Consider the following 12,843-nt stretch of genomic DNA (forward strand, 5'->3'; position numbering starts at 1 on the left):
ACAATAAAATTTGCAACGGTTCTCTACAGAACATTCCTCTTGTCCCAAACTGTTCTTACCTGTGTCTGAAACAAAATAATATATTGTACTGGATGTGACACCTGGATGTAACAACATAGTGTGGTTTACTTGGAAACTTGTGTTGAATTAACGGCCCCAGACATTTAAAGCAGTATCGCGCCACTTTAAAGAGTCATCGCTTCTCCCAAAGACTCCTGCGAAACGTAGTCTCTTAAGGGCGCTGAAAGTTGTTAGGTGACACCTGTTCCGTTTACAGCATAGCTGTCAACCGTCCCTTATTTGGTGGGAAAGTCCCTTATCCCAGCGCCATGTCCCGCTGCTGTCCCTTATTGATGATGTCCCTTAAATTTCCCGGGTTTCAAAGGAAGCAACTCCTCTCCCTCCCTCCCTGCCGGCCAGGGAGGAGGGAGGCTCCAACTGTGTTGCTTGACTGCCCGGCTCGCCCCCCTCCGGCCTCCTCTCACCAGCCTCGGCCCCCGGGAGCCCCTCCCTGCCAGGAATGAGGAGCCTTGAGAGGAGAGCAAGGGCAACCATAGAGAAAGCAGTTCAGATAGAGGAGGCGGTGGCGGAGGCACGGGCAGGTGTTCCAAGGGCTAACCATAGAGGGGGAAAGCGGAGGAAGGACCGCAAGCGCTTCTCCCATAGATTTGTAGTGGTAGACTAGCATAGATGGTCTGATCTGCGGGTTTACTTCAGGCAGTATTTCCCCCCCTTCCTCCTGCCCTGCCTGATGGGACTGAGAGCTGCAGATGGAGCACGAGAGAAAAGATACAGAAGTGCAGCAGCATCTTCGTAGCTTGGACTTCGTTTTGCACGAAAAGTGGTTGCTGCTTGTAGTTATTTACCGTAATTGCAGTGTTTCATCAGCTGGTGTCTTGAGTAGCAACCTCTGGAAACGAAGAGCTAAAAACCGGCGCTGCTCTCCCAAATTACCTGCTCCCTTTAAACTGGTTGACTAAAATCCCTTATTTTGGCTGCTGGTCCCTTATTTTCAAATCTGTAAGTTGACAGCTATGGTTTACAGAGCTAAAATTTCCAGGACGGTTTAGCAAGCAATCCCTCTTCTCTGGAAATTGAAGCTGTGAAAGGGAATAGGAGGTCTCCTAACAACTCTCAGCACCCTTAAAGAAGCTCTCAGGATTTTATTTTATTTTAAACTAACAAATTTTAAATTTTAAACTAACTAACAAACATACATCATTATTAAGTACTTAATCCAATCTTAATAACATTGTTACGTGACTTCCTCAAATGCCCTTGACTGAATTTCAATATATATCATTGTAACGGTTTTCCAAAACAAAATCTCATAAAATTTACTCAGTCCTCCTAACATCTTTATTTCTTTTCATCTTTGCTTTAAACACAATATTCTATAACTTCACATATTTAAATCCTTAGCCTAACTATTATTATTTTTTTGCAAGTATTTCTAATTAACTTATCTTAGCATATTTAAGTAAAGAATCTTTTGAAGTTCTTAGCTGTCCATAGCTGTCAACTTACAGATTTGAAAATAAGGGACCAGCATTCTTCCTGGTGCTCCTTCTCCTTTTGGTCACGGACTCTTCCGGTCAGGTCGGCTAGCTCCGAAAAGTCCATCATCTTCATAGTTCTCAGGATTTTATGGGGAAAGCCATGACAGTTAAAGTGGTATGATACTTCAAACATCCCATGCATTTTTGTAAACCACTTTGAGGGTTTGTTTTTTTGCAATCAAGTGGTGTATATAATTTTTATGAAATAAATATAAATAAATAAGATGGGGTCTTAAGCTGCATCTGTTTTCAACCAGTGCCAACAACTACAGTTCTGTTGTCATCACTGCCATCATGCCTCTTTTTTATTATTATTACATTATCCATGCCTATGGTAGCTGAAGCCCAGCAAAATCATCATATATCAAGCCTTAGAGAGGCTGCACATGTTGTCTGTACATGTTAAATTCCCAAAATTATGGTGGGGGGTGATGACAATTCTATAGCTGTCACACAACTCATAGTTCTGCGGTTAAATAACATCTGTTGATGAAAATTTATTGTAAATGCATTTGCTGTACTGTATTTCCCCTTCTGAACTTCCCCGCTAAAAAAAACCCCTTACGGTTGCATGCAAATTAAATGCATCTCATTCTGCTTCTTCCAAGCACACTGCTGGAAGCTGCGGTGAAAATTTGAAGGTAACGGAGAGTTTGGGTTTGTTGTTTAGTCGTTTAGTCGTGTCCGACTCTTCGTGATCCCATGGACCAGAGCACACCAAGCACTCCTGTCTTCCACTGCCCTTAGGCAAGCGCTTTCTTCAGCCTTGCACACACAACCCATAACGCAGGGGTCAGCAAACGTACCGCACCTCGGGCTGATGTCTGCAGCGCCGATTGTGCGGAGGGCGGGGGAGCGTGTGCCCATATGCGTGCACACACACTACTTCCGGCGCACTTCCAGGTCAGAGGAGCACCAGAAATATCTTGTGTGCATGTGCATGGGCCTCCTCCAACCCAGATGTGCACCGGAAATAACGCATGTGCATGCGCAAATAACGCATGCGCAAATAACGCTTGCGCATGTGCACAAGCTATTTCCAGTGCTCTCCTGACCCAGATTTGGGCAGCCGTGCAGTGCAGTGCAGCGCAGCGCCGGTAAGAGTGGGCGGCGGTGCCCAAGAAAGATGTTAAATTATTTTTGTATGCCACAACGGCTTGCTGAAAATTGCCGAACGGCTTGCCGAATGTTACTTGCTAAAAATTGGAAAACACAAGAACTACCAACAGTGGAAGATTGGCAGATGAAGATGATGGACTTTTCGGAGCTAGCTGACCTGACTGGAAGAATCCGCGACCAGAAAGAAGAGGATTGGAGGAAATTTAAGGACTATTTGAAAAAATATTGTAATATAAAAAATTAGAAATTACTTGAAAGAAACAAATAGGCCTAGGATTAAACTAAGTTATAATTAAATAAATGGGATTTAGAATGTTAAGAAAAGTGAATAAGATGGACTATAACTGGAAATTGTTTTAGTTTAATAATGATATTGGAAAGCTGTTACTTTTAATTACAAGGAAACTCAGAAGGGAGAGATTTGAGGAAGCCAACCAAGATGTTGAAAAGGTTGAATCTGTGAAGAATTAACTGTTGTTTTGTTTTTGTTTTTCTGTTTTCGTGTATCATTTTGCTTTGTGGTTTGTGTTATTGTGGAAAATCTAATAAAAAATCTATTTTTTTAAAAAAAGAGTGGGCGGCGGTCGCTGCGGGCCGGATAAACAAGTACTTCAGGCCTTATCCAGCCTGCAGGCCTTAGTTTGGGGACTAGGTTTGGGGACTGCCATAATGCATCGATTTATTTATTTTTAATCCAAAGCATTTCTGTACTCCCATATCATAAAATATCAGGGCAATGTACAGCTACAAATAAAACACCGTTTAAAAAGATTCCGAATAATCATTAAAGTGGCTGGTTTAAACAACTGCAAAGACCTGATGGTGTAAAAAGATTCTCAAGAGCTGTCCTAAGGTCCCCTTCTGTGGAATTCTCTCCCCAGGGAAGTTCGCCTGGCGCCTTCATTATACACCTTCAGGCGCCAGGCAAAAATGTTCCTTTTTAACTAGGTATTTGGTTGATCTGATTGACATCCAATGCCCTTTTTAAAATATGTCTCTTTTTTCTTTGGAGGGGGATGTTATTGGGTTGTTATTTTTATCTTGATTATATATTTTGTGGTTTTTATGTTGATCTTTTCTGTGAACTTCCCTGAGACCTCCTGGTAAAGGATGGGATATAAATTCAGTAAAAAAATATACATAAATACATACATAAAAGCAATATGAATACTCTGCTCCCATCCAAAGGGCAAGGATGAGGTATTTTTTAGTGATTGCACGACAAGCAGGTGTGATAAAGCCTCACCTGTTGGATTTCTTTCCACCACACAGCTTAAAGACAAAACGAGCCTTGCATGGAAACAAAGGGAGAAAGGATTAATTAGTTGATCGACGAGGCCAGAATTTTAATTTATGACTGTGGCTGCTGAACTTGAGTGTAATTCCAGGGAAAAAGGGAAAAGGCGGATCTAGACGGATCCTCATGAATCCATATGATTTTTTCATTCAAATCAAATAAAACCACCATGATACTGTAGACCATGTCTTACTCTGTAGACAGCATCAAAAAAATCATGCATCCACTGTTTTGTGGGGCCGCAGGGGCGCAAAAACATGGTTAAAAAACACGGATCCTCATGATTTTTGCAATAGATCAGCCCAAAGTCACCATCAGATCAAACATCATGGCCATGGGCACAGCATGTAACACAAAAATCACGGATCCACGGCTTCCTGGCGACATGGGGGCCCAAAACGTGTAGATCCGCCTTTAACCCAGACCCTAATTCCAGGTAAATTCAGCCAAGAATACAAAATTAGAGAATATGACGCAGTAGTGCATTGTAATCTTGTAAGCTTCCTCCTGCTCAAATGGACATGTTGCTTTTCTAAGCTTTTTGGGTCGATTCCTAAACGTTACACTTGCAAATTCTTAAATTGGCAATCAAAAGAGCAAAAAATCCGTCCAGGGGGCACCCGGATTTGAACCAGGGACCTCTTGATCTGCAGTCAAATGCTCTACCACTGAGCTATACCCCCTCTTCCGGCAACATGCTGGACTTCAACGTAAGGAAACCAAACTCGAAAATCGTGTCTTTCTTTCCAAAAGGGATTAACGGAGATTTAGCTGAGAAACGCCCTCTAATGCCAGAGCGTGCAAAGCACCGGTGCACCAAACGTCAAAGAATTGCTGCTAAACGTTAATTCGGTTGCAACAAAAGCTGGTTACGGTCCCCAAACTTAGACAATTAGTGACTCATTGGGGAGCAACTGATTTCCAATTTAAGATACTTTTTTAATTAAAAAATAAAGGTGAAAGCTTTATTTATGTTTAACAATTGCCGGTTTGTTAGCAGCGTTTTATATAGGCTATGAATTGTTCCACTGGTGATTTGCTGGTTATATTTTATGATCAATGGCCGCCTTCGGATGCGTTGGAATAAAAACGGCATAGAAATGATTTATATATTTAAAAAATCAATTTATATATAAAATATAAATTTATAAATTTATATAAAAATCAATTTATATATAAAATATAAATCAAAGGGTTTAAGGCGGGCTCCTACTGAGAAGTCTTTAGTCCCCAGTCCCAGATATAAGTGAGCTGCTTTCAAGTTGCGATCAGTACGGGGTAGAGCGGGAGAGTCTTAATCTCTGGGTCCTGGGTTCGAATCCCGCCTCGGGCAAAATATTCCTGCATTGCAGGGGGTTGGACTAGATGACCCCTGCGCCGGGTCACTTCCCACTTTATGATCCAGATGCTCGGAGAGACGATCAGCTGCTTTCATTCATTCATATGTTGTCCCAAAGTCTCGGGACAGCGTGGAATTAGGCAGCTCCAGAATATTTGGGGGTGAACCGCAGTTCCTCGGCGATGATGGAATGTCACTCTGCACATGCTCGCGGGTGGCGTCGGCTTGCAAAACGACTAACAGCACTTATTATAATGTATGAAACCGCAAGAATAGTCGATTTGTAGGGTCAATCATCTAGCCTGACAACCGTCCTGGGTCTACAATCCATCAATCAATCAATCAATCAACCAACCATTCCATCAATCAATCAATCAGTCAATCCAGCAAGCAAGCAAGCAAAACAAAATTCCATTTCAGTTCAAGCCCTTTTTTTAAAGGCTGCACGGTTCTGTTCGGTTACACGGGAGCAGCGCCCATTGAAGATTTGCAGGGGAAGAGCGGTTGCAGTTAAGCGCGGGGGTCCCTAGGTGGCGCTGCGGCCGGCGCTTCTGGATTTCCGCCTCCGCCGTCACGTGAGAGGGGCGCCGCCTCACGTGACGCGGGCGCCTCCCGAGGAAAAACTACTAACTCTCCCGGCAAGCCTTGCGCTTCCTTTTCATTTTTTTTCCGCCGGCCGCTCAAGATGTCCAAGCGAGGTGAGGCCTAGCTTGCTGAGCTGAGGCTGCGGGTGGCGCGGAATCCGTCTCCATCCCGGCGCTTCGGCGGGGATAAGGAGACGCCTGGTGGCGGGTTGGGCGCGTGGGGACCTTGGCTGCCACGGGGGCTGGGTATTTCCGCGTGGAATACCGTGGGGTGCGGGGGAAGGGGACCCTGGAATTCCAGGGGAAGCGTTGGGTCGGTGGGAGAGAGGTGTTGTTTAAGGGCCCCGCTGGCATCCTCAGCGAACACGCGTTCAGGGGCTTGAGCCGCATTCTGACGTGCTGTTAAGGAGAGGCTGCCGAGACGTGTCCGCGCCCGTGAAGCTGTACAGAGTTAGCGAGCAAATACACACGTCCCTGCTGGGGGAGAATTAAGAAAAACGGGTTATGGGGTAGCAGTGGAAGCCTAAGGGGAAGACTTGGGCAGGATTCGCAACTTCTAGAACGCTTTTAGTATGTGGGGTGCTATATCCTCTTCCCAGAATAAGGCCGCCTGGTCTTCTCCCCTGCTCTGGATTTTCCTGTGATGATGATAATAATAATAATGATAATAATAATACAGTAATGATAATAATAATAATTTGTTATTTGTTCCCCAGCCACTCTGGGTGGCTTCCACAAAGACCAAAAATACACTAAGATATCACACATTAAAAACTTCCCTGATCTTAAGCATGTATAGTTGTTGTTTTTTAAAGCCTAAGTTTAAAAATCCAGCTTCTGTTGTGCTAGCCATCCAAAACACTAGCAGACGCTTAATATAGAATAAAACCACATCCAAATCTAACAGAAACCTTCGATTTAAGGACAGATAAAATAGAGGAGAGTCGTGTGAACTGTGTAAATCAGATCTACAATTAATGGCTTTTTAATCTAAATTTGCCCTGATCTTCCTAGTTGCAAGAGCAACTTTATAAGTTGTAAAGTTGACAGCATCACTGAGCAGCCATTTCACCCTCTCTGTTGTAGTTAAAACAAAAGTATTTTATTAAAAAAGAATTCTTCCCCTGTTTACCGCTACCTCCAGTCCCCTTCCTTTTTTTCCCCTTCTGTGGGATTTCAGATTGTAAGTTCCCAAAGACTTATATTCTGTAAGGAACCAGGCAGTTGTGGGTTCAAACTGCTAATTGGGTGGAAGATTCCTGCATTGGCGGACTTTTATATGACCCTCAGGATCCTTTCCAGCGCTACAATTCTGTGTCAATTGTTGGTGCTGTTAATATATATAATATATATAATTAAAGAAAGAAAGAAGAGGCATGCAGTACTGTCATGTTTATCACCCAGGAGCTGTAAGCCTTAATCTTGCTTCTTGCATGTTAAAATACATAGTAGTTGGGCCTCCCCAGAGTTTCTGGATCAGGTATGGAAACTTGTGGCCCTTGGAACATTATTGGACTCTGGTGATCATCTTCAGCCAGTGTGGCAATTTGCCAGGAGTGACAGATTATATCCCACAAAATCTGGAGGAGAACACCGGTTCCCCATACCTGGTGAACAGGGTGGGCGTTGTGATGTATGTAGTAGGTTTTCTTTTATTTCTTTCGTTTTGAAGAGCTGAGAGTTTTCATCTATTAAAATTGAATGTCAAGTTTTTATTAGCCATGCATGAAACTGCTTAGGTTTTGTGCATCACTCTTTAAAACTCGTCGTTTACTTCATCTTAATAGACCGGTACAGCTTATTGGAGCTGAATGAGATAGCGGTTGGTAATGGCAGTGGTGATGAAAGAGTGGTTTTGTGTAGAAAAGGGGCTTGAGTGTGCAGAAGACCCTTCACTGTTTTGGGAGAAGCAAAACAAACCTTAAAAAGTGGTAGACATTGTGTGGGTCTTGGGCTAACTGTATGTCTTTCATCCCTGTCTCCATAACAGGACGTGGTGGTTCGTCAGGTGCGAAATTTCGCATCTCCCTTGGTCTCCCTGTGGGAGCTGTTATAAACTGCGCAGACAACACTGGTAGGTTGTAGTTGAAAAAATAATAATGTAGTACACCCCACTTGTTCTTCTTTAAGCTGTATTATGAGAAAAGCTGAGGTGCTGAAGTTTTGTTTCTTGTTTTAGAACTTTGCAGGAAAGCCAGCAGTCTTGAGATTCTTGGGAGCTGCTGCCAGTCATTGTAGACAAATACTGAGTTAGATGAGCCAGTGATTCAGTTTCTTCACCCTGGAAAGGAGAGGTCCAACTGCTAGCATCAGCCAACCTAAGCACTAGCTTACCTTCGAATTTTGGGTTGCAAGCATCAGGGCAGAAGGGGGTGGAGGCAGTTGGAAGAAGCTTCCCTAAGGTGCATTGATCAGCATGCAACTTACTATTCTTCTTATCTGAAGAAGTATTCGTGCACACAAAAGCTTATACCAAGAACAAACTTAATTGGTCTCTAAGGTGCAACTGGGCAATTTTTTATATGCTGTATTTTTCGCTCCATAAGACGCACCTAGTTTTTAGAGGAGGAAAGGGGGAAAGCCCGGTTTTTTTGAGGATCAGCTCAAAGTTGCACAGCTTCTTTTGCAAAGGGGAAAAGCCCTGGTTTTTTGAGGATCAGCTCAAAGTTGTTGAGCTTACTTTGGAAAGGGGAAAAAATCCCATTTTTATGGGGTTCAACTCTCAGTCCTGCAGCTTCTTTAGGAAAGGAAAGGGAGCTGTTTCTATGGTTTCCAGACTGATAATCTCATCAGCCAGTCACATGTCAATGTGGAAAAAAACGGCCTCCGTCTGCAGAACATTCAACAATGGAGGCCTGGGCAAGAGGCAGGGGCCAGAAACATATTCGCTCCATAAAACACACAGACATCTCCCCTTTTTAGCAAAAAATACGGATGCGGTATATTTCAGCTGCATCAGACCAACACAGCTACCTACCTAAATCTATTCTTCTTAGGTTGGTGTAGATGTTGGCTGGCTTTTTGTTAAATCAGAATGATGGCATATCATGGCGTGGGTTCCACGAAGGGTGATGTGTGGATTCTTGATCCTAGCTGGGGAGAGAGAGGGGTAAAAGTGATTTCCTTTGCCTTGATCTCTTCCCATTCCGAATTTGTGAGAAGGAGCGGCCCATATTCAGTTCTGACTCTAAACAGCAGTGCTCATCGAAAATGTAACTGGGTAGAAGCAGCAGGTTTTCCCTTCTGAAAAGCACTTGTTGGGTCTGCTTTCCCGTGGCCCAGGGAGTTGTCGTAGAAGGGTACAGCAATAGCACAACTTTTGGGTGAGGTGACAGCTTGTGCTGCTTTGCTTCAATCAGTTGTGTCACATATACTTGAAGAGAAAGTCTCTTTGACCTTTGCTCCGGGGTGAATAGAATGATGATGATTCTGTTTCCTTTGCAGGGGCCAAAAATCTATACATCATCTCTGTGAAAGGGATTAAGGGGCGCCTGAATAGGCTGCCAGCTGCTGGCGTGGGAGACATGGTAATGGCTACTGTCAAGAAAGGCAAACCAGAGCTCAGGAAGAAAGGTGAGTGATAGAGGAAGCTGGATTCGTGGATTTGAAGCCCCCTTACTGTGTTAGTTGCATAGGGACTACAGGTAGTGGGAAAATAGCTGATCATAAGGGAGAACAGTGTTGTGACCTTGATTGTGTTGATGAGAGATGGAATGCAGTCATTTTAAAATCATGGAAAATATTTGACCTAAATTATGTTCTAATTCGTATGTTTCTAGGATGCGCATAAATTGGCTGTTACTCGCAATTAAGCAGATTTGTTTCCAGCTAAGTAGGTCCTTCAATACTATCTAGGAGCATAATGTGTGGTTATGCAATGCACAATTATTTGCGTATATATATATATATATATATATATATATAGTGTGTGTGTGTGTGTGTGTTAGTTAGTCTCCCAGAGGGCAGGTGGATCCTCATGTTTGTGTTGGATGCTATGCCCAGAGCCAAATTTTTGCTGCACTCAAAAAAACATTTTGCTCCAAGAAAAGGTGAATTGTGTCCTGTAGTTTAAATAATATGCTGGTCATTGATGTCCTGTCCATTAGAAATTCTGCTTCAGATCCAAGGCTAGATCCACCAAAACCTATGTACATCTTATTTTCGTTGAATTAAATGGTAGACTTAAGCCTATATAATCCATACACATACACTAACAACTATAGAACCCTAAGGAAATTGATGTTTAGGAGGGTGCATATTACCTTTGAGTTTAAGCCCAAGGGTTGTGGTGTACCTGTGCTGCGTATTCTTTATTCGGCAGCTTGTACTGAATTTCTCTTCTTTTCTGCAGTGCATCCGGCAGTTGTGATTCGTCAACGGAAATCCTATAGGAGAAAAGACGGGGTGTTTTTGTACTTTGAAGACAATGCGGGGGTCATAGTAAACAACAAAGGGGAAATGAAAGGTATGGTTGCTGACTTGGGAGGAGGAAGCAAAAAGAGTCCCATCCCGTCCCCCCCTGCAAAAGCCACAGTAGGCTTGCAACTTACGTGGGGCAGGGGTTGTGTTCTGGGGGGTTGCACATGAAGCTGAAATTGCATATAATCAGAACTGCCCCCATGTGACCATCCCTACATTTCTGAAGCCAGTGGGCCTCTTCCACCCCTGCCAGAAGACTTGCTTAGCTGTCTCTGGAAGGCCCAGAGCCTGGGCAAAACCTGGCAAAACCAAAATCCCAGGGCCTAGTAAGCAATGTGGAGGAAGTGCTTAAAAGCTCTTTCTGCACTGAGAAAACCCAGCATGGAAAGAGCTTTTAAGCTCTCCCCCTTAAAGCTGCAATCGCGCAAGTAAAAAGAGTGCAAATTGCGAGTCGACTATATTGTGAATTGATTGCTTCAGGTTTGGCTTTGCAGCTGAAGCTGCCATTCCAGTGTGTTAATGACTTCTTCCCAAGACTAATTTATTAAATACAAATTCACTAAATATGTTTCATAGGAATTTCTTTGCCAGTGCTTAATGGTTGTTTTTACAATTTTTGCCCCCTCCAGGCTCTGCTATCACAGGCCCCGTAGCCAAGGAATGTGCAGATCTGTGGCCCAGGATCGCCTCCAATGCTGGCAGCATTGCATAAACCTGTCTTGTAAACGTCCAATAAAAACGTGGTTGTACCAAACTCGTTGACTTGTAGCAACTTCACAATTTGTGTAAGGTGTTTGAGTTGGCTTATTGGCTCCTGAAGACAGCAGAAAAGCTTGGGTCAATCACTCTCCCAGCCCAATCTTATCTCATAGGGTTGGTGGGATAAAATGGGGTGCCCCTATGTGTGCCTTGTGTCCCCTGGTGTAAATGCAATAAATAGTTTGAAAACTTCACAAGGACAGCTTTTCAACTGTTGGCCTTTCACTTGTCCAGTAACGGGGGTAATCCCTCTTGTTTAAACTTTCCTGCTATGTGTTCCCAGTTCAGTGAAATTATGCTTTCATGCAACTTTCCTGCAATTCATCTGTCTGCCAGAAAACACTAGGATTTGGGCTTGTGTCCTAGACCTTAGGGCCTTAATATCAGTCTTCTGAGACTCAGGAACTGCTTTCAGCAACAAGTGTGCAGGAAGGTTAGCTCATCTGTAAGTCATCCTGTGATCCAGTTACGGGTATGTGGAACCAGTTGAATAAGCATACTCTACGGTGATTTCCTAGCTTGTGCAAGTGTCAGTTCTGGTTGGCCTTTGGCATTACACTAGTCTGTATTGTGCCCAGTGTCCTTCTGCATCTTGTCTGTGATCTTTTGGAACATCTTTCTGTACTATTTATTACTGTTTAAAAAGATGAGAACCTAACCATTTGTGTTAATTATGCAGTTATACCTGTATCAGTTCCTAAGCAAGGGTAGTAAAATTAAAATATTTTGAACTTTGAAGTTCCAGAGGTGTTGCCGAAAGTATTTCAAGTTAAACTTTTAATCCGTACGGGATAGAGACTTGGGGAGGTTTTTTCTATGCTTGTACTGTCCTATTTTAACTGGGCAAAAATAAAAGAGTTAAAATAATTTTAAGCCATAGAATAATGACAAACCACTAGATCAGGCTTCCTTAAACTCAGCCCTCCAGATGTTTTGAGACTACAATTCCCTGTAGGCCAAAAACATATGGAGGGCCGAGCCTGTGGAAGCCTGCGCTAGATAATCCTGTAGTGATTATTTAGTGGGATGTGTACTTTTTAATGTACTCCTTAACACCCTGTTGGGAGTAGGTCCTTCGCAATAAGAATTTTGTTCAGTACAGCCATGGGAGAACATCAGAATTCTCCACTTTTATTTCTGTATGTCGGGGATCGCCAAACCTGTTGAGCTACGGAGCACATTTAGGAATTTAAAGAACTGCTGGGCATAGCAAAATACCAGTTTCATAAGAATAGCACAATGATCAGCCTCCCACCAACAGGCTAATTATAATAATTTATTATTTGTACCCCGCCCATCTGGCTTGGTTTCATCATCTTTTTTATTTGTATACCGTCTTTCTAGCTTACAATACTCAAGGCGGTTTACAAGCTGAAGAAACAAAAAATGTACAACTTACAACAGTCTAATGCAATACAAAAATGTGATAATAAAACAAAACTTTAAAATTAGCAACCTGCATCAAAAAATAACATTCAACAATTATTAGAATAGTACAAAATAATAATATCAACATATAAAAATTAAACAAAAATCCACTCAACAGTTACAATAAATAATTTCTAAACTAAAATCAATAAAACACCAAGCCACAGTACATAAAATAATACAATACAAATTAAGAAGCAGAAACTAAAGAGTGGAGCAAGGCAGGTGGAAGGAGGCCTTGCCTGATGGAGTCTCTTCCCTCAGTTCTTTCTCTGGGTGGCTTCCAACAGATATTAAAAGTACGTTAAAACATACATCACCAAACTATTAGACTAGCAG

General features: G+C 42.7%; 1 protein-coding gene and 1 long non-coding RNA gene across 2 annotated transcripts in view; both read left to right on the forward strand.

Annotated features, from left to right (window-relative positions):
* Positions 1-12,364, forward strand: part of LOC309354459 — a 91,446-nt gene extending 79,082 nt beyond the window's left edge. The window contains exon 2 of the long non-coding RNA XR_014162322.1: positions 12,056-12,364. This is a non-coding gene — a long non-coding RNA (uncharacterized lncRNA). The remainder of the gene's footprint in view (positions 1-12,055) is intronic.
* RPL23 (ribosomal protein L23) lies at positions 5,896-11,071 on the forward strand. Its single transcript, XM_081884495.1, has 5 exons — positions 5,896-6,012; positions 7,889-7,972; positions 9,343-9,471; positions 10,250-10,363; positions 10,947-11,071. The coding sequence occupies exons 1-5, from the start codon at positions 6,000-6,002 to the stop codon at positions 11,027-11,029; spliced, it is 423 nt and encodes a 140-aa protein (XP_081740621.1). The 5' UTR covers positions 5,896-5,999; the 3' UTR covers positions 11,030-11,071.
* Positions 12,365-12,843: the final 479 nt, after the last annotated feature.

This window comes from Podarcis melisellensis (assembly GCF_964234715.1).
Source record: "Podarcis melisellensis genome assembly, chromosome: 13".
NCBI lineage: Eukaryota > Metazoa > Chordata > Lepidosauria > Squamata > Lacertidae > Podarcis > Podarcis melisellensis.

Coding starts and splice junctions, on each gene's coding strand:
- RPL23 (XM_081884495.1), top strand. Junction 7,973..9,342: donor AAACTGCGCAGACAACACTG/GTAGGTTGTAGT, acceptor TTTCCTTTGCAG/GGGCCAAAAATCTATACATC. Junction 10,364..10,946: donor CAACAAAGGGGAAATGAAAG/GTATGGTTGCTG, acceptor TGCCCCCTCCAG/GCTCTGCTATCACAGGCCCC.